We start from the raw sequence: 23,833 nt of genomic DNA, 5'->3' as shown, positions 1-23,833 counted from the left end.
TTTTGCACTATATACTCTATGCTGTACATTACATACTCCTGACCCTCGTCCTATAATCCCCTCATCACTGTCACTCCTATAAAAGACAGTTCTCGTTGTTTCCTCATTTTCTGACTAAGGTCCATGAATAAAGAAATGATCTGGTAGGAGATCAGAGGAGCCATTTACTAGTTACCTTGAGGTGGGAATTGTAAGATCCTCAGAGACAAAGCTGCCTGATGTGGGCGGAGTCCTGGTTTAGGGGAACCAATCAAAAGAAGGGTAGAGAAAGGAAGCGCCACCTAAGTGCAGTATTAAAGAGGTTCTTTTAATGACACATTGTACAAAACACACTTACAAGAAGGTAAGGAAAGAAGGCTCGTCTGTAACATCCTGTAGTCCTCGTCCCGGATCCATGGGCTGCTTAGAAGTGAAGAAAGCAGAATGTGTGGAGTCTTCAGGCCTGTCCTGTGGCCATCAGGATGAGGCCTGTTCCAGCCTCACAGGTCACGTGACAGGTCACGTGATTACTTCCGAGGAACACTTCCGGGAGTGTTCCTCGGAAGTAATCACGTGACCTGTGAGGCCTCATCCTGATGGCCACAGGACAGGCCTGAAGACTCCACACATTCTGCTTTCTTCACTTCTAAGTAGCCCATGGATCCTGGACGAGGACTACAGGATGTTACAGTTGAGCCTTCTTTCCTTACCTTCTTGTAAGTGTGTTTTGTACAATGTGTCATTAAAAGAACCTCTTTAATACTGCACTTAGGTGGCGCTTCCTTTCTCTACCCTTCTTTTGTTTACCACAGAGTCAGCTCTCTGAGGACAGCAGCCGCCATTGAACAGCCAAATCACCTGCATTTTTAACCATTGAACTGCCTGTTACTATTATTTCCAATGGACTAATCACCATACCCCTACCCATACATGTACTTTGTATCTGCGCTGACAGTTACCTCTCCTAGGGGAACCAATCAGCTCATGTCTAGTAATAATCAAAAGAAGGGTAGAGAAAGGAAGCGCCACCTAAGTGCAGTATTAAAGAGGTTCTTTTAATGACACATTGTACAAAACACACTTACAAGAAGGTAAGGAAAGAAGGCTCGTCTGTAACATCCTGTAGTCCTCGTCCCGGATCCATGGGCTGCTTAGAAGTGAAGAAAGCAGAATGTGTGGAGTCTTCAGGCCTGTCCTGTGGCCATCAGGATGAGGCCTGTTCCAGCCTCACAGGTCACGTGACAGGTCACGTGATTACTTCCGAGGAACACTTCCGGGAGTGTTCCTCGGAAGTAATCACGTGACCTGTGAGGCCTCATCCTGATGGCCACAGGACAGGCCTGAAGACTCCACACATTCTGCTTTCTTCACTTCTAAGTAGCCCATGGATCCTGGACGAGGACTACAGGATGTTACAGTTGAGCCTTCTTTCCTTACCTTCTTGTAAGTGTGTTTTGTACAATGTGTCATTAAAAGAACCTCTTTAATACTGCACTTAGGTGGCGCTTCCTTTCTCTACCCTTCTTTTGTTTACCACAGAGTCAGCTCTCTGAGGACAGCAGCCGCCATTGAACAGCCAAATCACCTGCATTTTTAACCATTGAACTGCCTGTTACTATTATTTCCAATGGACTAATCACCATACCCCTACCCATACATGTACTTTGTATCTGCGCTGACAGTTACCTCTCCTAGGGGAACCAATCAGCTCATGTCTAGTAATAATCTTTGTATTTGTATTTTAGTAGATGGACGGGAGATGAGGAAAACCTCAGAGGATTGTCTCACTTTGTCTCCAGACTGTAAAGTAGAAGATGAGGACATTACACAGTATAGTCCAGGAGAAAACCCGACTACCTCAAATGTCCATCCGGCACCACACAGTGTAGATGGACCATCGTATTCCTCTTATCCTGAGCAACCTCAGACTGTGCGGGATGGTGCCGGACCATCGTATTCCTCCTATCCCGAGGAACCTCAGACTGTGCGGGATGGTGCTGTCCTTGCAACAGATGAGAGGTTGTCCTGTCCCGAGTGCGGGAAGTGTTTCAGTTCCAAAAGCACTCTTAATGTGCATAAAAAATCTCACAGAGTTGAGAAGCTGTATTTCTGTCCTGAGTGCGGTCAAAGTTTTTCAATGAAGTCCAGTCTTTCCATACATCGGAGATCTCACACGGGGGAGAAGCCTTTTTCATGTTCTGAGTGCGGGAAATGTTTTTTACGGAAGTCCCATCTTTTCAGACATCAGAAATCACACACTGGGGAGAAGCCTTTTTCCTGTTCTGAGTGCGGGAAATGTTTTTCAGAGAAGGCCAGTCTTTACAAACATCAGAGATCTCACACGGGGGAGAAACCTTTTTCCTGTTCTGAGTGCGGAAAATGTTTTTCAGAGAAGTCCAGTCTTTCCACACATCAGAGATCTCACATGGGGGAGAAGCCTTTTTCCTGTTCTGAGTGCGGGAAATGTTTTGCATATAAGTCACGTTTTTCCATACATCAGAGATCTCACACGGGGGAGAAGCCTTTTTCCTGTTCTGAGTGTGGGAAATGTTTTTCAGATAAGTCCTGTCTTTCCACACATCAGAGATCTCATACGGGGGAAAAGCCGTATTCCTGTCCTGTGTGCGGGAAATGTTTTTCAGCGAAGTCCAATCTTTACATACATCAGAGATCACACACGGGGGAGAAGCCCTTTTCCTGTTCAGAGTGCGGAAAATGTTTTTCAGAGAAGTCAAAGCTTTCCAAACATCAGAGAATACACACGGGGGAGAAGCCTTTTTCCTGTTCAGAGTGCGAAAAATGTTTTTCAGATATGTCCAGTTTTTACAGACATCAGAGGTCTCACACAGGGGAGAAGCCTTTTTCCTGTTCTGTGTGCGGGAAATGTTTTTCAGTGAAGTCCAGTCTTTCCACACATCAGAGATCACACACGGGGGAGAAGCTTTTTTCCTGTTCTGAGTGCGGGAAATGTTTTTCGCAGATGTCCAGTCGTAACGCACACCAGAGATCACACACGGGGGAGAAACCTTTTTCCTGTTCTGAGTGTGGGAAATGTTTTTCAGATAAGTCCACTCTTTCCACACATCAGAGATCACACACGGGGGAGAAGCCTTTTTCCTGTTCTGAGTGTGGGAAATGTTTTTCAGTTAAGTCCAATCTTTCCACACATCAGAGATCACACACGGGGGAGAAGCCTTTTTCCTGTTCTGAGTGTGGGAAATGTTTTTCAATGAATGCCAGTCTTTCCAGACATCAGAGATCTCACACAGGGCAGAAGCCGTATTCCTGTCCTGAGTGAGGGAATTGTTCCTCACTGAAGTCCTGTCTTCCTGTACATCAGGGGTCCCACACAACCCTCGAGGTGTATTAGTGAGTGCGGGCAGGGCCGGCCCTATGATGGGACCGGGTGGTACCATGGGTACCAGGCAGCACTTTTAGGGGGGCAGCATACTGAGGCCCACCAGCCCGTTCCGCCAGCTTCGCTACCCAAATAAAATTGATGTCCTTTTTTTCCCACAAATAGAGCTTTCTTTTGGTGATATTTGATCACCTCTGCGGTTTTTATTTTGTGTGCTATAAATATATATATATTTTAACTTTTTGCTATAATAAATATCCCCAAAATTTAGAAAAATAAACAATTTTCTTCAGTTTAGGCCAATATGTATTCTTCTACATATTTTTGGTACAAAAAAAAACACAATTAGCGTACACTGATTAGTTTGCGCAAAAGACATTGTGGCCGCCGGCAATTCACAGGTCCCTTTATACTCCTGGATACATGTATAGAGCCATGGCAGGTCCTTTTATACGCTTATATGCATGTACAGAGCCATGACAGGCCCTCTTTATACATCTATAGAGCCATGACAGGTCCTCTTTATACTCCTATATACATTTATAGAGCCATGACAGGTCCTCTTTATACATGTATAGAGCCATGGCAGGTCCTCTTTATACTCCTATATACATTTATAGAGCCATGACAGGTCCTCTTTATACTTCTTTATACATGTATAGAGCCATGTCAGGTCCTCTTTATACTCCTATATACATTTATAGAGCCATGACAGGTCCTCTTTATACTTCTTTATACATGTATAGAGCCATGACAGGTCCTCTTTATACTCCTATATACATTTATAGAGCCATGGCACGTCCTCTTTATATTCCTTTACATGTAAAGAGTCTCGACAGGTCCTCTATATACATGTATAGAGCCATGACAGGTCCTCTTTATACTTCTTTATACATGTATAGAGCCATGACAGGTTCTCTTTATACTTCTTTATACATGTATAGAGCCATGTCAAGTACTCTTTATAGTCCTATATACATTTATAGAGCCATGACAGGTCCTCTTGATATTCCTTTACATGTAAAGAGTAACGACAGGTCCTCTATATACATGTATAGAGCCATGACAGGTCCTCTTTATACTCCTTTATACATGTATAGAGCCATGACGGGTCCCCTTTAGTTATCATGATATAAAATAATGAATGTGGGGGCCTTTTGGTTGGCGTGATTTTTTTTCGGGGGGGGGGGGGGCAGCATTTCATTCTTGGTCCCAGGCAGCACAATGTATTGGGCCGGGACTGAGTGCGGGAAATGTCTTGTATGTGAATGTTGCTGGACATGTGGGGAAGAAGCACACCCTGATATACGGGTGAACCTCGAAAAATTTGAATATGGTGCAAAAGTTCATTTATTTCACTAATGCAACTTAAAATGTGAGACTAATATATAAGAGAGACTCATTACATGCAAAGCAAAGAGGGTTCAAGCCGTGATTTGTCATCATTGTGGTGATTATGGCTTCCAGCTCATGAAAACCCCAAATCCACAATCTCAGAAAATTCCAAATATTCCATGCAATCAATAAAACACGGATTGTACATACAGAGAGAAAACATGATGTGGTCCAAGGCACCATAGGTAAATGTCCTCCATCCCAAATTTGAACAGAAAAGAGAGAGTTTGATCAGCGGGACTTTAAATGAGGCCAATCACCATGCGGAGTAAGCATGTGGGATATACAGAATTGCTTAATTGGGTTCCAACACAAAAGGGGGGAGTGAGTTCGGGACTTAGAATGAGAGATGTACAGCAAAAAGCATTTTTAGCAAAGAGCATTTTATTATGTCTTGTGATATCATGTAAAGCATACTGAATGACAAAAATTGCATCCACAAAGTCGCATAAACATGCTACAAATTACATATACATACTAACACCATGTTACTTGGCATATTGTGGAGTAAAGATAAGTCCTGCACAACATAAACCACTGGAGGGGCTTGGTGGTATAATGAGAATCTAGGAGTAAAACAGTATAAAAAAACATAAAATCATCTGCATGAACATCATGCATCTATGTATGCCCGACGCGTTTCGTTGGGGTATAACAACTCTTCAGGGGCGAATGCAATGGTGATCTATAAAGAGACATAACCATATGGTATAATTTTGTAGTAGAATAACATAAATAATGTATAAAGAACAAGACACAAAACTACTCATTCGCCTCAAAGAAGTAGCCGGAGTTACAGACACAGACCTACCCTGGTTCGCTTCCTTCCTAGGAAATCGGTCCCAAACAATGAAACTAGGAGTCTTCACCTGGGAAACACGCACCATTTCTTGCGGAGTCCCTCTAGGATCGCCCCCGTAATGGAATGGCCGTGATACCCAGAGACTTTGGAAGGGGGTGGGGTACTCCTGTGTCAGCTTTACCAATGACTCTTGGGTGTAGATTCATCCTATGTCCAATAGGGGCATAGGATGACTGAGAACTGAGATCTCGGATTACATGAGATGGGACAGTAATGATAATTCATGTATTGCAGGATATCTTGAAATATTACAGGTTGTTTATTCTGACCCCAACAGGTCAATAGGAGAGTGTCTCCTTCATGTGGGGACACATACTGTTGAGATGTTAATTGATGTTAATCCCCTCCAGCTACCTGGCTGTAGTGATAAAAGCTTGCTGTGATTGCATTCTATTGTGCTAATTAAGTCTGGTTTCTGAAGGACCTCTCATTGTGTGATGCTAATTAGCACTGTTTTGTGTGAAAATACTGTTGATGATACTATGGAATGTGACTTGGCACCCTCTAAAGGTCAGATGTCAGACTTATGGAATGTCTATTGTATTGAGGTGAGAATAGCTTGTCGCGGAGTGTCTTCAGAATGTCTGGGTAATGACTAGTAATTAACTCATCTGAATGTCATTATCTAAAAGAATGTGTATTGAAGTTCCTTGTGTCATGTTGTGGGTGGAGTTGAGTCATTGTTCACTCTTGGTTGTTAACTGCATAAAAAGAGCTGAAGTTTACCATTAAAGTATTCATTCGTTTGTACAAGAGAACAGAGCTTGTGTCTCGTTATTCTGGGGGAAATCCAATGGGTCGTGTCTGCTGTCTTGGGTTGGTGGAAAGGAATATCGTGAATTGTGTTTACCCCTGACCGTTACAGCCCCTATCACCGGTGCTCTTCAACATCTATGTAACAACATGTGCACTGACCGAACATTTGTTTGTTTTCCTTTCATTTGTTTCTTCGTTTTCCGGGTCATTAGTTATGATCGACATTCATTAATTTGAATAAATATGAAAATCCGGAAATTTGAAAATCCGAAATAATAAAAAATTATCGGTATCGGAATTTCCTTTTCAAATTTAGCTGTTAGTGATCGTAATGAATACAAATTTATCCGAAGTTACGATTTATCCAAAATAACGAATGCCGCATCTAAACGAATGGAACGTAATGAATTAATAATAATAACAAAACATTGTTCTTTGTTTCTGTTATAAAATGTTGTAAATGAGTACGTTTTCTCCTTCACCGATGAGGCGGCACCAATGAGATGGCACTGGTGGGCACTGACAATGGCCACTGATATGCAGCACTGATGGGCATTCATAGGTGGCACTGATAGGCAACACTGATGGGCACTGAAATGCTGCACTGATGGGTATATATGAGTGGCACTGATTGGCATATCCCTGGTGGTCCAGGGTAGCATCCCTGGTGGTCCTGGGTGGGGGGCTGCACTGATAAACAATCAGCACAGACCCCCCTGTAAGGAGAGAAGCTCTCCTCTATTCTCGTCTGTCAGATGCGAGTGAGGAAAAGTCGATAAACGGCTCTTCCTGTTTACGCTGTGATCAGCCGTCATTGGACACAGCTGATCATGTGGTAAAGAGCCTCCGACCGTTTTTTTTTTTGCTATAGGCCGAGTGGGAAGTGGTTAAAAGTCTTCACAGGTCATCAGGTTAAAGGTAACTCTGAATAATGGGCCTAGAGTGCAGTGGTCAGGAGTATATCATATACAGGGGTCAGGAGTATATCCTATACAGGGATCAGGAGTATATCATATACAGTGATCAGGGTCTTCTACTGACATTAATTAGAGAGAAAAGTCTCTCCTGTTTACGGTTCTCTCCTTGACATATCGTAGAATGAAGCTGTATTGTTCTTTCAATGTCATCATCCCGTGTTCTGTCCATTTCCACACCGACACCAACATCTCCTCCACCATCCCGCTGTATTTGTTGTCTCACCATGTTTCCAATGATGGAGATCCGGAGACTGACCGCAGTCTTCTTCTCCATGTCACCAGACCACCTCTTCCTCTACTATTGGGGTGCTGGGCCTTTCTATGACTACTCAGGACCCCCAACCTCTTCTACAGGTAGCACTACCCCCGAAGGAGCTGCTGGTTTAGATTTGGGCCTGCCGTTACCTTACTGTTCACCACACTCGTCCCAGGGGTCCCTCTTGAAGAGTTATTCACAAATGTCCGCACCAACACTTAATTTCTTTTTCTTCAAGGGTTTTATTAAACCTGGTTCATCAGAGGGGTGGAGTGATAGGGGAGATTCAGGTACCTTGCTTGTGGATCACGGGTACAGTCTTAGATCCAGAGGACAAATCGGTTCCACACTGGATTCAGAAACTACCTGTGGCAACTCGTTCAAAGTCTCTGCCAAAGACTTGATGAGTGTCGTTGAGTCGTCACACAGTCCACTGCCACAAGATCATGTAACCACACACATACACTCTGCAAAGCTCCAAAGAAAGCACACAGTCCACAGTGCCAGGATCTTTCAGCCAGGCCTGCAGAACAGTGAGGTAAATTGGCCAGGATGTGTCCTCCATTGGGCCCCCAATTGTTCGGCTTCTTCTCGCAGGCAAGACAGCACAGGACCACCAGTAGGCCCCAAAAACTCCTGGGCCTACTCTCAGTCGCGGAGCCTCGGGCCAGCAGGCCCCAAAACCAGAAAATACTGCTAAAGCATCCCTGAGGCCAGGAGGGCCATCCGGTCAGGATTGAAAGACCCCCAAGCACCCTCCCCCAGAATGCACAGCGGGCAGACCATGCCCACTGGGCTGCTTCTGGGAAGAAGGCACTCAATACACCCAGCCCATTGCCATTCCAACCTTGACTCCTGGTGACAGCGACACCCACAGTCAAATGGAAGATGTGCAACACAGCTGAACTAAAACCAAAATTTGGCATAATAGTCTGAGCCAACTACAGCTCAGATAACTAAATTTACAAAATAGCGCCTACTCAACAGGAGCTACATATAGGATTGTGAAGATTTCCATCCTATTTACTAAGAAGCTTAACCATTTCCATACCAAACACTTACGCACCTTCCCGCCCAAGCCAATTTTCAGCTTTCAGCACTCTCGCACTTTGAATGGCAATTGCGCGGTCATGCTACACTGTACCCAAACAAAATTGGCGTCCTTTTCCCCCCACAAATAGAGCTTTCTTTTGGTGGTATTTGATCACCTCTGTGATTTTTTTTTTTTGCGCAACAACTAAAAAAAGACTGAAAATTTTGAAAAAAAATACGTTTTTATTTTTTTCTGTTAATTTTTTTGTAAATACGTTTTTCTCTTTCAATTATGGGCACTGATATGGCGGCACTGATGGGCACCGATGAGATGGCACTGATGGACATCGATGAGGTAGTACTGACGGGCACAGATGAGGTGGCACTGATTGGCGGCGCTGATGGGCACACATAGGCGGCACTGATGGGCACACATAGGCGGCACTGATGGGCACTCATGGGGGTTACTGGGCACTCATAGGCGGCACAGATGGGCACTGATGGATACTTATGGGTGGCACAGATGGGCACTGATAGGTGGGCACTGGGCATGGATGGGCACTGTGGGGTGGCACTGATGGACACTGTGGGGGCAGCACTGATTTTCCCAGGTTGCCAGTCAGTGCCCATTTGTGGGCACTGATTGGCATCTTTTTTTTTTGCAGGCTTTTTTTTCTGCAGGCTTTTTTTTTGGCCCACCCTGGTGGTCCAGTGTGGCGATCCGAGGGGAGGTTGCGCTGATAAACAATCATTGCGAACCCCCCGTCAGGAGAGCCACCGATCGGCTCTCCTATACTCGCGTCTGTCAGACGCGAGTGAGGAAGAGCCATCGACGGCTCTACCTGTTTACATCGTGATCAGCCGTGATTGGACACGGCTGATCACGTGGTAAAGAGTCTCCGCTGGAGGCTCTTTACCGAGATCGGAGATGCAGGGTGTCAGACTGACACCCTGCATCACCGATCGCCACGATGCGCGCCCCCACGGGCGCGCGCGGCATGAAATCCTGCAGGATGTCCAGGAACGTCCTGTCAGGATTTCAAAACCACTTCCCGGACGTAAATCGGCCATAGGCCGGGCGGGAAGTGGTTAAGAAGATGTCCATGATGTAGATGAGGGTTACACATAGTATGAGCAGCATCACCCTTCACTCTGTAACCAAGACCTGGTCTGGCAATGCCCAGAATAATACCAATTAGTCTCTGACCAATCTCGCGGTTTGGATGGAATTTCTCCTTATACCAGTGGTCAGTGTAGTGGTCCCTTTACATTGGTGACCAATGGGAGAAGGACTCTCTTATATGTCATCAGTGGGAAGACTGCCCCTCCTTACAGATCGTTGATGTCAGTTGTTACTGAGAGACAGAAATTGTCCATTGCTCAAGGAACCCCTAGAACCCTTTGGAGGAACCCTGGCTGAGAAAGTCTGCACTAGGCAGTAATATATTTCTCTCCCCCTTGGTGGGAGTGGAGATGACCCATCTATAAGGATATACAATACATACACACAGAGCACAAGGCCGTGGTCACACTACGAGACGTTTCCCGGTGGGTGCAGGTCCTCTGATCTCCACAAGGTGGTGATCTTCTCACTTTACCATAGAGACAGGAAGTCTCTATGGAAGACAGGAAGTGATGTCAGGAACAGACAGGAAGTTCCGGGTGAGAGGTGAGTCGGGAGGAAGTAGTGAGGAGACATCTTTGGAATCGGTACCAGAGGAGGTAATAAGATCTTATCTTCTATTTACACCCAGTAACCCCCATCATGTCCGTCCTCTTCCTCCATAGTCACTGTGACGTCTTTTATCTCCAGCAGATGATAATACACACATATACCTCCCAACTGTCCCTGATTTGGAGGGACTGTCCCTCATTCACAACAAAGTCCCTCTTTCCTCCTCATGTTGGTCTGATCTATATACATGTATATAAAATGCACTATTTATCTATCAAAAAGTCTTTCCCGGTGCTAAACTTTCCATCCAATTTCTAAATTTTTCTGCTGCATTTGTAAATTCCAAAAGCCAATATAAAGGAATATTAGTGGTGAAAATGCACTTGTGGGTTTAACCGATTTTCTTTTCTCCATTAAGGGGTGTGTCCTATGCCTACATACTTTTACTAATAGAAGTCCCTCATTCCCATCTCAGAAAGTTGGGAGGTATGTACACATATATAGTGTGGAGTCGTACATTAACCCCTTCAGGGTCAGAACATTCCCCCACTTACGGGGCCGGAACATTCTCTTCATTTCGGAAATGTGTTTTTTTTTTCCAATCTAATTCAGCTTTTCTGTTTATAATAACAGATTATACAATAATACGGGATGGGGGTTTTATTAACCACTTGAGCCCCGGGCCATTGTCAAATGACGGCCTCACGGTGGCTCTGAAAATACAACAAGACGTCATATGACGTCCTGGATTCCTCCGGCCACTGGGGGGCACGCGCACCCGGCGTGTCCCCGCGATGCTGATGCGCGTGCCTGGCGGTCGCGATGTCCGCCAGGTACCCGCGATCGGCAATGACAGAGCATGGACGTGGAGCTCTGTGTGTAAACACAGAGCTCCACGTCCTGTCAGGGGAAAGAGGAGACCGATCTGTGTCCCTTGTACATAGGCACACAATAGGTTCACCTCCCCCAGTCACCCCCCTCCCCCCACAGTTAGAACACAATACAGGTACACATTTAACCCCTTCCTCACCCCCTAGTGTTAACCCCTTCAATGCCAGTCACATTTATACAGTAATTAGTGCATATTTATAGCACTGATCGGTGTATAAATGTGAATGGCGCCAAAAATGTGTCAAAAGTGTCCGATGTGTCCGCCATAATGTCGCAGTCCCAATAAAAATATTGCAGATCGCCGCCATTACTAGTAAAAAAATAAATAATAAAAAATAATAATTCTCATTCCCTTATTTTGTAAGCGCTCATTGTGATTTTTTTTTTTTTTTTACCAAAAATATGTAGAAGAATACGTATCGACCTAAACTGAGAAAAAAAAATGGGCTATTTTATTATAGCAACAAGTAAAAAATAGATATTTTTTTTCAAAATTGTTGCTTTTTTTGTTTATAGCGCAAAAAATAAAAACCGCAGAGGTGATGAAATACCACCAAAAGAAAGCTCTATTTGTGGGGAAAAAAAGGACATAAATTTTATTTGGGAGCCACGTCGTACAACCGCGCAATTGTCAGTTAAAGCGACGCAGTGCCGGAAGCTGAAATTTCATCTGGGCAGGAGGGGGGTATATGTGCCCAGTAAGCAAGTGGTTAAGAGGTGTATTTATAATTAGGGATGCTCCGAAATTTAATCAGCCGAAACATATCGTCCCAAAATGGTGTTTTTAGCATATTGCCAAAAGAAAAAAAGTGCACATACGCAGTGGCCGTGCCTCCGGGGGTCCACACCTTGCGGGGTGTCATCCTGACGGCTCAAGGTCCCATCCTCCCGTCCCTCCTCCTCCTCTCCTTGCAGAGTGGTGATCTCCCTGTGTCTGGGAGCTGAATTGCCCGGGCCGCAGTAACAATGTTCCGCCTCCTGTGATAGACGGCACATTGATTCAATGCCGGGACATTAAATCAGTGTGTCCTTATTTATTTTTTTTAAAGATATTTTTATTGGATTTAAGACAAACCAACAAACAGAAACACACAAAAAAATTCAATGGTCAATCAAGAGTAGTACAATCAGAGCTGGGAGAGGGTTAGCGCACTAGCCAACCATCTACCCCAAATTTTGTTCCGTTTCTGGAGTTCAAAAGTAAGTTTATACAGTGGGATAGAATCATTAATAAGTTTTAACCAGAGGGACCTCAGAGAGGTCTGTGCGCCCTTCCAGGACAGTAAAATTGCTTTTTTAACATAGAAGTAGAGTATGCGGAGCAGTCTCTTGGCATGTGATGATAGGTGTAATTCGCCAAAAATGCCTAATAGCCGGTTCTTGGTTATGTTTGGGAGACCTAGCGCCGATGAGATGAAAGCACCCACTTCCTCCCAGAAGTCCCGAACTACCAGGCATGACCAGAAGCAGTGTAGGAAATTGGCCTCTTGGCCACAGACGCAAAAACAGGCAGCCGAGGGCAGGAGACCCATCTTGTGTAACCTAGCCGGAGTGAGGTGGGTTTGATGAGAAATTTGGACCTATATGATGCGGTGCCGGGAAGCAATAACTGAAGTTTCATACGTATCACTAAATTCTGACCAGTCCTCGTCTACCAGGGAGATGTCCAGAGAGGTCCACTTTACCTGAGCTTTGTGATACCTGGGGTTAAAGTTAGTCATTAGGGCTGCATAGTAGGTGGAGACGAGTTTAGTGGGGTCTGGCTGTAGATGAAAGTCTAAACGTAGCTGAGAAAAAGATTTAAAGCCCTGAGTGTTGTACAGGTGGCATACATATTTAACCCCCTTGCAGTACCAGCGATTGGGATCAGGAAGGGAGTACGGGTCCTGCAGATTAGGGTTAAACCACAGGGGGTTGTTGGGAGATTTCAGCCAGGTGTGTTTGGATACTTTCGTGACAATATAGAGGAAAGCGAAGTGGCAAGTAGAGACGTGCCGGGGCGATCAGGGACCCGGCCTCTGTAGATAATATTATGTAGGCTTTCCAGGGAAGATGTGATGGCCCCCTCCGTGGAGGTACAGGCATTGGCCGAAACTGGGCACAGCCAATCATGGGTGTGCACCAGCTGGGATGCCAAGTAATATAGGAAGAAGTTAGGAAATGCCAAGTGCGATGGTAATCCAGCTCCATGACACAGGGAGATCGTCGCTCTGATCTGGGCACAGGCAGGCTGCATCTTACAGGCACTGGCGAGGCTGCATTGATCTCTTGTATCATGTCTGCAGTCTCTGACCATCTCCTGTATCATGTCTGCTAGAGGTACACCGAATCAACATTTTGTAATACTATTAGCAGTGTGCTTAAGTAAGAGATTGCAGACATTATACAAGAGATGGTTAGAGACTGAGGACATGATACAGGAGGTGGTTAGAGACTGAGGACATGATACAAAAGAAGGTTAGAGACTGTGGACATGATACAGGAGATGGTCAGAGACTGCCCAGTGTACAGAGTGCAGTGGTCAGAACAGGTTTTCTCCGGGTCTTCTACTAACATTAATTAGAGCGAAAAGTCTCTCCTGTACAGTTCTCTCTTGACACATCGTAGAATGAATCCGTATTGTTCTTTCAGTGTCATCATCCCGTGTTCTGTCCATTTCCACACCGACACCAACATCTCATCCACCATCCCGCTGTATTTGTTGTCTCACCATGTTTCCAATGATGGAGATCCAGAGACTGACCGGGTCTTCTTCTCCGTGTCACCAGACCACTGTAAGGGCTTACCTTGGCTGGAGTCCATTATGCAGAGTTGTATGCTCACCCTTACAAATACACACAGCCCACGGTAATAAGGTAAGACACTACCTGGGCTGTGAGTCTGTGCACGGGGGCTTGATAGGGATTTGTCAAAGGATAGTCGAAGTATAGCCGTGGTCCAGGATTCCAGAATTCAGGGTAAACGATAAACGTAGCCAGGGTCAGAAGCCGGGGTCAGTCTTGTAGCTGAAACAAACACAGGAACCGTTGGCAAAGACAGGACAATCACAGAACAATGAACTGACCAATCCCTCAGAGTGAGGCAGTGATTTATACCCTAGTTGATTGGGTAACCTGCCTCAGCTGGACCAATAGAGACAGGTGCAGATTGCAAGGAGATCCAGAGAAAGGCAATCGGCACATCATTCAGAACCAGGCTTAGATGGACAGCAAGTAGAATACCAAACTGAGGAGTGGCTCAGAGGCAAAGAACTGGAGCAGCAAAGGAAAGGTCCCGGGTTCAATACCACCCAGAGCCACTTGGGGCAACCACGCCTCGCCGCCTGCTTGGCACGCAGGGACCGTGACAACCACCTCTTTCTCTACTATTGGGGTGCTGGGCCTTTCTATGACTACTCAGGACCCCCAACCTCTTCTATAGGATTGTGAAGATTTCTATCCTATTTACTAAGAAGCTGAAGAAGATGTCCATGATGTAGATGAGGGTCACATATAGTATGAGCAGCATCACCCTTCTCTCTGTCACCAAGACCTCGTCTGGCAATGCCCAGAATGATACCAATTAGTCTCTGACCAATCTCACGGTTTGGATGGAATTTCTCCTTATATCAGTGGTCAGTGTAGTGGTCCCTTACATTGGTGACCAATGGGAGAAGGACCAGCTTATATGTCATCAGTGGGAAGTTCCAATATCTCCCCTGTGTTCTGCAGACAGATATACATTTCCCAAAGTCTTATGTTGTATAGATCCCTCATGTTCCCCGATACAAGCTCATACATTGGACTTGTTCAACTTTCCAACCAGGAGGGAATGGACTTGGCAAGATTGTCTTCCCATGTTGAGGGTATGTGGTTTGGTATGGTTCAGGAGGAGGCATGCTCTCTCCCCACCCCCCACCCTTCCCTGGGCAGTCAGGTTACATGCAAGGACCCCCTTTTATCAGTGAAGATGGACTTTCTTACATCGTCATGGTGGGAAGACTGCCCCCCTTACAGATCATTGATGTCATTTGTTACTGAGAGACATGGGGAACCTTTATAGCAGTGCTCCCTTTCCTTATTGTATTCACTCCACCCTTACATCACTGATCCCCCTCCATCTTGCCTCCTCTCAGGTGCACCGTGCAGGGCTCAGTCAGATGGTCCTCTCTGGACTTCAGCTTGGTGGCTCCTATATTCTTCTCTCCAGAGTCCACACACGTCTGACTCCTACCGTGACCCTTGTCCTGCCAGCACTCCCACTCTTGACTCCCACCAGAGACTGCAGACATGATACAGAAGATGGTCAGAGACTGTGCAGACATAATACAAGAGATGGCTAGAGGCTGTGCAGACATGATACAAGAGATGGTCAGAGACTGTGGAGACATGATACAAGAGATGGCCGGAGACTGTGTGGACATGATACAGGAGATGGACAGAGACTGTGGGGAGTTTATTGTTTGAGGAAGAAATGGACTTTCTAGGCACCAATAGTTGACACAGAATACATTTTTATTGATGCAATCCCAAATAGGTGGGAGATTGAATCAACATTACAGTACATATTCATAAAAATACATTAAAAAACATAGATTATCACAGAATAGTTTTGTAATAATAAGACAAATCAAAAAAGAGATTATTAAAACCAATATGGGTCCACTAGAGACATCAACGTTGGTTGATGGCTACTGTAAATATTGGTAGACGTTTTTTTGCATGAGCTCAAACCCACCTAGCCACACCACACCCCAAAAAACGTCCAGAGATAAGTATGAGTCACATAGCACGTGCAGATCACTCACAACAAGGAACACCACACATGAGTGTGCCAGTAACCAATGTTGTTCCTGGACAGCAGCTGAACTATTTGGGACCAATAGCATCCCAAGCACTACAAATATTGCACTCCACTGAACCCGGAGATACCACTCCACAGGTTCCTAGATTAAATCAACCCAATAGGGGACACCAACCAGGACGTGCAATGTCAAATATATCACTCCTGTCACCGAGTCTGGTAAACGCGGGTACCACCGCTACCAAACAGAGTACATTAGACTCTCACTTAGCAATCCCTGGACTCTCACATTCTAATTTTCCCTTGGTTCTGACTCAAAGCCCCCAAACGTAGGCTGCAACATCATTAATTTAACCCCCTATGAATTTTCCGAGGAAGAGCTAGAGGTGTTACAATTCGGACTCAGTTTTTGTCCTACATCCCAGCTCGACAAATATGATACAATCAAGGATCTCTATCTCTTTGCTAGAAAATTAACATACAAATACCTGTTTGATCAGGATCGGTTACGATCAAAAAAAGACAAACAACTAGCAGAGAGCATTAAACACTTCACGATGGCCGAATTTCGAGCCTTCAGAGACCTTGTATTATTATTAGAGGAGAATGAATCAGGACATACACCTTCTAGTCTACCTGACCATGATATGCCTACACCCCCAACTCTTGTATTACCCAGCCGTAAATTCAAACCAAAATCAACCAAATTTCCGGGCCTGACCACTAATTGTGGTTGAACTGGATGGACTTGTGTCTTTTTTCAACCTGACTAACTATGTAACTATGTAACTATGTAACTATGTAACTAACCCTTTTATTTGGACATTTCTACTGGCTACCGTTAGTGAGATCAAATTACTCGATATGAACCCTACACAATCCAACCTGACGAAACAACAAATACACTCAATTGGCAAACTGAGGAACCACTCGGATTTAATAATTAAACCCTCCGATAAAGGAGGTAACATTGTATTGTTTACCAACGTACAATACATTAAAATGTGTATGGACATCCTATCTAATTTGTCTTGGTACCGTAGAATTGCTGTGGTCTCAGTTTCACATTATACAAATGAATACAAGGCGCTGATAGGTGAGGCATTTACTAAGGGCACGATAGATCAGGAAACCTATGACTACCTAAACACTAAATTCCCACGGGCACCTACATTTTACGCTCTACCGAAGGTACACAATAACCTAAAAGTGCCCCCTGGTAGACCTATTGTATCCGGTATCGGATCTATCATTGAAAATGCAAGTAGATTTATTGACTTCTTTCTGATACCACATGTCACCCGCCTACTGGCGTTTGTCAAAGACACATTGGACCTTCTCAAACAAATTGAGGGGATGCCCGTCCCTTCTGACGCCCTGCTCGTGACCTTGGATGTGGAGGCTCTGTACTCCAGCATCCCTCACGAGCAGGGCGTCGGAATGGCGCGCACCTTTCTCATGGAACAAGACCACCACTCATGGCCATTTAATGAATTTATCCTGAAACTACTGTTGTTCATTTTGACTCACAACTGGTTCACCTTCAACGACTCCCACTACCTCCAGGTACAGGGCGTGGCCATGGGCACTTGCTGCGCACCGGCCTAGGCCAATCTGTACCTGGGGGGGTGGGAGCGTGACATCTTCTCTGATGAACAGCTATCTGACTATACCAATCAGGCATTGGTGTGGCTTTGTTATATTGACAATATTTTTATAGTTTGGACTGACACTCAGTCCGCTTTAACATGTTTCGTCAATACACTGAATACCAACAACTACAATCTGAAATTTACGGTCAGTAGCCACCCCCGAAGGATTTCTTTTTTGGATGTAGAAATCTTTATAGATAGTGATAATCGTCTAGCGTCTACTTTATACCGCAAAGATACTGCGGGTAATACCATTCTACACTCAGCCAGTGCACACGCCATTCTATTGAAACGTAGCATACCTTATGCACAGTATCTCAGGCTAAGGCGCAACTGCACACACGATGCAGACTTTAAACATCACGCTAACCTGTTAAGGGACCGATTACTGGTGCGGGGATACTCCAAATCCCTCCTTCGGAAGGCATACAATAAAACAATACAACAATCCAGAGACTCACTCTTGCATAAAGTCTAAACACAACAGGATCCTTATGGTTCGGTGAAATTCATTACCAAATACTCTGATCAACAGGCCCAACTTAGAGAGGTACTTACAAAGCATTGGCATATTTTGCTGGAAGATTCAATTCTGAGCAAATATGTGGGTGAACGTCCAGAAATGGTCTTCAAGCGTTCTACATCGTTAAGAGACCAACTTACTTGCAGCCATTATGCTCCTGATAGACAGTGCTCCCTACCTGACAAAGGTATGTTTAGGTGTGGGCACTGTGGATTCTGCCGATACATAACTACAGGTAATGAATTTACTCAATGGCGAACGGTTTCAACCGAAGTTTAAAGCAGATTGCGACACTATGGGTGTGGTCTATCTCATGACGTGTTCGTGTGGTGTCTATTGTTTTGGAAAAACTATCCGCCCACTACGTCATCGTATAAGAGACCATATATATTACTCTTCTAGTGGTAAAATTTTGACACCCGTAAGTCGACATCTGGATCTATACCATCGGTTTGACACATCCTCAGCCTCATTCCTGGTTCTCGCTGTAATTTAACGTGACCCAAGAGGAGGCGATTGGGATAAAAAAAATCTTGCAAAGCGAAACAAAATGGATTGAAAGACTCAATGCCACTCAACCCCCGGGAATTAACGAACTTCAGACATACAAGTCATTTCTATAATATACCATTATGCTAGCCCTGGCTGGCCTCCCTATATATTTGGACTGTATTTGCAGGGCCAAATGGTGGTTTGTTGCTGGAATGTTATAATCCCAAGGGTGGTCTTTTCAGACCCCTATGTATTAGGGGTGTTGAAAATGATCGCCGCATCGATGCATCGAGATTATGCCCTGGACGATTCTGCATCGATGCGGTAGCCTGTGTTAATCGATTATGCATGACGTCATCCCGGCTCCTCCCCCTCCCCCGCACAGCAGTGAATTTTTGCACCGATCGGCTGGCTGAGCCTGGTGCCGTGTTTCCCCATCAAGCCTCAGTATGCTGTATGCTGCCCCCACCCAGGCTCTCCCCCTCCTGAGGATATGGACAGTGGCCCGGATTCAAAGAGAATTGCGCTTTTTTTGCGGAGGCGCAGGGCAACGATTTTGCCCTGCGCCCCCGCAAATTTGCTCCGCTGCCCTCGATTCACGGAGCAGTAGCTCCGTAAATTGCGAGGGCGCGCCGGCAAAATTGCCCGGCGCTAGAGCACGCAATTTAAATGATCCCGTAGGGGGCGGGAATCATTTAAATTAGGCGCGCTCCCGCGCCGAGCGTAGAGCGCATGCTCCGTCGGGAAACTTTCCCGACGTGCATTGCGGCAAATGACGTCGCAAGGACGTCATTTGCTTCAGAGTGAACGTGAATGGCGTCCAGCGCCATTCACGAATCGCTTACGCAAACAACGTAACATTCAAATATCGCGGCGCGGGAACGACGGGTATCCTTTAGCATTGGCGGCCCCTACTATTAGAAGGGGCAGCCTTATGCTAAACACGCCGTATTTAAACGACGTAACTTGCGTACGCAGGGCTCGCGCAACATTGTGAATCGGTGTTAGTATGCAATTTGCATACTATACACTGAGCACAATGGGAGCGCCCCCTAGCGGGCATCGCACGAATGCAGCCTAAAATATGCGTGGCATAAGAGCCTTATGCCACGCAGATTTTAGGCTGCAGTCGGCGTTACGATGTTCCTGAATCAGGAGCATTCGTAACGCCGGAGCAAGTAAGCAATTGCGCTGTGTAACCTATGGTTACACAGGCGCAATTGCTACTTGAATCCGGGCCAGTGACCCCTCTCATGTCCCTGATTGGCGGGCACGGAGCTGCGAGACAGATCACTGGCTGTCCGTGGGAGTGACTGAACAATCAGTGTTGCCGAAGTCCCTGGAGATCCTGCACTGTGGGGGGGGATGCAATGCAGTGTTTCCAGCCTCTCATTATCGCTGTAACAATTTGAGAAAGACTGATTTATCCCATCAGTAGGACAGGAGAAATCAGTCTGTACATTCAGGGACCAGAGGCTGCAGCCGAGCTGAGTGTCTGACACTCGTCTTAGAGCCCATTCAAACCTAGGCGTTTTGTCGCCTGTAGCGCGACGCTCACAAACGCCAGAGGGACCAAAATACATTAAAGTCTATGGGGATGGTTCACATCTGAACGCTGATGCGCCTGACGCCCATCGCCTGTAGCCAAAAAAAGTTCCGGACCCTTTTTTGTCGCGCGTATCGGGCGGTTTGGGCGTATTTGAGCGTTTCCATTTCCCATAGAAAGTAATGGAAACGCTCGATTCAAGCGACTTGCGCGACAACGGGCGTTTCGTCGCTTTAATCAATAGAACTTGTCGCCCATGCAGAAGATTAAAAAAATCTACCAACATAGCAACAAGTGATGAAAAGATGATAGTTTTTCCTATTGGCTAAAATAAAAAACGTCAAAGTACAAAAACGTTGGACGACGCTGTATGTAAACGCGCAAATAAGCATGAATACGCGCGACAAAACGCCGAAAAAAAAAACGCCAAAAAAAACGCCGAACGACCGACGCTCAGGTGTGAATGCAGCCTTAGGCTCCATTCACATCTAGACGGATGAAATCGCAGCGTTTTGTCCCGCGAATTGCGGCGGCAAATGGCGGCGTTTTGTACCGCGATTTGCGGCGACGAAACGCCGCGATTGTCCGCCTAGATGTGCCCCTCTATGGAGATGGTTCCCGAACGCCGAAAGCCGCCTGAAAAAAAGGTCCGGGAGCTTTTTTCAGGCGGCCGGCGTTCGGCGTGGAGATGTGAACCATCTCTATAGAGGGCAATGTGTTTTCATCCCTCTGGCGGCAGCGGCGGCACACTACAGGCGACAAAACGCCTAGGTGCGAATGGGGGCTTACACAGCACACAGCCCAGCAAAGTTCACTCCCCCCTCCCTAATGAACGGAACGAAGCATTGCATACAGCTGCCCCTCCTCCTCCTCTCCCCCTCTGTGTCTGCCCAGCCCGCCCACTCTCCTATCCCCATCATGTACAGCTGAGAGGGGGAGGGGGGGTGCGCGGGAGATATGAAGAACAACACAGTCGGCAGCTACACATTCCAAGCTGTGAACTTCCAGCCTCGTCCCTGAATGAGTGAGCGCTGCATTTTTCATTGTACATACATAACTGAACTGTCCCTTTCTCTCCTCTATCTGTCTCCCTCTCCTGCTATCCTTCCAAGATCCAGTTAGCACTCAAATTGATCGCTTTTTTTTGTTAGTTTGGGCTTTACACTGAAAAAAAATTCCCCCATCTACACATCCCAGGTGGATGGTGGAATCCGACAGTGAACCATTGGGCAAACAACCATGGTTGCTATTGACAGCGCTGGTCTCTGTCTCCATGGCGGCAGCAGCAGCAGCGCATCAGAATCCAATGCTGGCTACTTGGCGCATCATGTCCGCAGCCTTTGACCATCTCTTGCATCATGTCTGCAGTCTCTGACCGTCTCCTGTACTATGTCTGCAGTCTCTGATCATCTCCTGTACTATGTCTGCAGTCTCTGACCCTCTCCTGTACTATGTCTGCAGTCTCTGACCCTCTTCTGTACTATGTCTGCAGTCTCTGACCGTCTCCTGTACTATGTCTGCAGTCTCTGACCCTCTTCTGTACTATGTCTGCAGTCTCTGACCCTCTTCTGTACTATGTCTGCAGTCTCTGACCCTCTCCTGTACTATGTCTGCAGTCTCTGATCATCTCCTGTACTATGTCTGCAGTCTCTGACCCTCTCCTGTACTATGTCTGCAGTCTCTGACCATCTCCTGTACTATGTCTGCAGTCTCTGACCCTCTCCTGTACTATGTCTGCAGTCTCTGACCATCTCCTGTACTATGTATGCAGTCTCTGACCCTCTCCTGTACTATGTCTGCAGTCTCTGACCGTCTCCTGTACTATGTCTGCAGTCTCTGACCATCTCCTGTACTATGTCTGCAGTCTCTGATCATCTCCTGTACTATGTCTTCAGTCTCTGACCATCTCCTGTACTATGTCTGCAGTCTCTGATCATCTCCTGTACTATGTCTTCAGTCTCTGACCCTCTCCTGTACTATGTCTGCAGTCTCTGACCATCTCCTGTACTATGTCTGCAGTCTCTGACCATCTCCTGTACTATGTCTGCAGTCTCTGACCCTCTCCTGTACTATGTCTGCAGTCTCTGACCCTCTCCTGTACTATGTCTGCAGTCTCTGACCCTCTCCTGTATTATGTCTGCAGTCTCTGACCGTCTCTTGTACTATGTCTGCAGTCTCTGACCATCTCCTGTACTATGTCTGCAGTCTCTGACCCTCTCCTGTACTATGTCTGCAGTCTCTGACCCTCTCCTGTACTATGTCTGCAGTCTCTGACCGTCTCTTGTACCATGTCTGCAGTCTCTGACCCTCTCCTGTACCATGTCTGCAGTCTCTGACCGTCTCCTGTACCATGTCTGCGGTCTCTGACCGTCTCCTGTACCATGTCTGCGGTCTCTGACCGTCTCCTGTACCATGTCTGCGGTCTCTGACCGTCTCCTGTACCATGTCTGCGGTCTCTGACCGTCTCCTGTACCATGTCTGCGGTCTCTGACCGTCTCCTGTACCATGTCTGGGGTCTCTGACCGTCTCCTGTATCATCATTTTTTTTTTTTTTTAAGGACTAGATAGAATAAAAAAAAAATTGAGTTCTCCCAACTGCTTGCATTTTTTTAATGAAAACCGCACGCAGTAATCTTGATGCATCGTGAATCGAATCGAATCGTGCCCTTGATAATCGTAATCGCATCGAATCGTGAGACCGGTGAAGATGCGCAGCCCTACTATGTATATATAAAAAAGCCCATGATTTAAAATCTCTCTATTATACTTAAATGGCACTGGTATATAGATTTAATATGTATTTACGGCTCTGCTCCCCCCTCCCCGCTGTTCTCTTCCCTTCTGAGTGACTTATAGCTCTTAAGATATTCCAAAAAAACGTCTGTACTTGCCTAATCATGTATTGAATAATATGAATTAGGATACTATTTACAATATTGATCTTTTGCTACCAAAATATTGTTACTGGCTAATAGCACGTTGTTAAAAACTAATTTTTCCTCAGGTATGTTCTACATTTTTGCTTTGCTCATGACCATGGTTGCCTTCGTGTCCCTGGGGATCGGCGCGTCCTTTGGGGTCCACGGCGGGATTTGTATGGCCGGGTAACCACAGCATGTTTTTGCACGCTGTGGAATTTTGGGGCTGGGAGTGGGGCGATTCCCAATTTCCTCCTATCGCTCTGATGGCTTCGCCATCTGATGTGTGCAGCGGATTGGGGACACGCCCCGCCTATTTCTCATTGGCGGGGCGTGCGCCTCTACTCCTCCCCTCCACGACGAGCCTGCTTTCGTTTCCATATCATATGTTGCAACGTCATCTGACGCTCACAGGGGTTGGAGCGAGGGGATTGGCTCGCAGGGATCCCGGCCGGGTCACGTGATGCGGAAGTTTCATCCGCACACGTGACCGGAGACACACAGTTAAATAGTGGGATAGGCAGCCCAAGCAGACAGAGGCTACCTCCCCAACGCTAACGGCGCGGTCGACGGCATAACGGTCCTGGCTGGTGAGTACACCTATGGCTCCTTTTGGACCACTTTTTTTTACCCCTGGCTGGTTATCATACCCCTTTCAATGGGCATTATTTTTACCTCCAAATGTTTTTTGTTTTTTTGTCCAGATACCCCTCCACTACACTGCAGCGTTACAAATACT

At 46.1% G+C, this 23,833-nt stretch overlaps 1 protein-coding gene across 1 annotated transcript in view; it reads left to right on the top strand.

Moving 5' to 3' along the window:
• Positions 1 to 23,833, top strand: part of LOC120928169 (zinc finger protein 850-like) — a gene marked incomplete at its 3' end in the record, with an annotated part of 156,369 nt that overhangs the window by 52,903 nt on the left and 79,633 nt on the right. The window contains exon 5 of the mRNA XM_040339280.1: positions 1,999 to 3,258. Within this exon, the coding sequence (XP_040195214.1) occupies positions 1,999 to 3,258 (1,260 nt within the window). The remainder of the gene's footprint in view (positions 1 to 1,998; positions 3,259 to 23,833) is intronic.

Source organism: Rana temporaria, chromosome 2 (genome assembly GCF_905171775.1).
Source record: "Rana temporaria chromosome 2, aRanTem1.1, whole genome shotgun sequence".
Lineage (NCBI taxonomy): Eukaryota > Metazoa > Chordata > Amphibia > Anura > Ranidae > Rana > Rana temporaria.
This window is presented reverse-complemented; position numbering and strand designations above follow the sequence as displayed.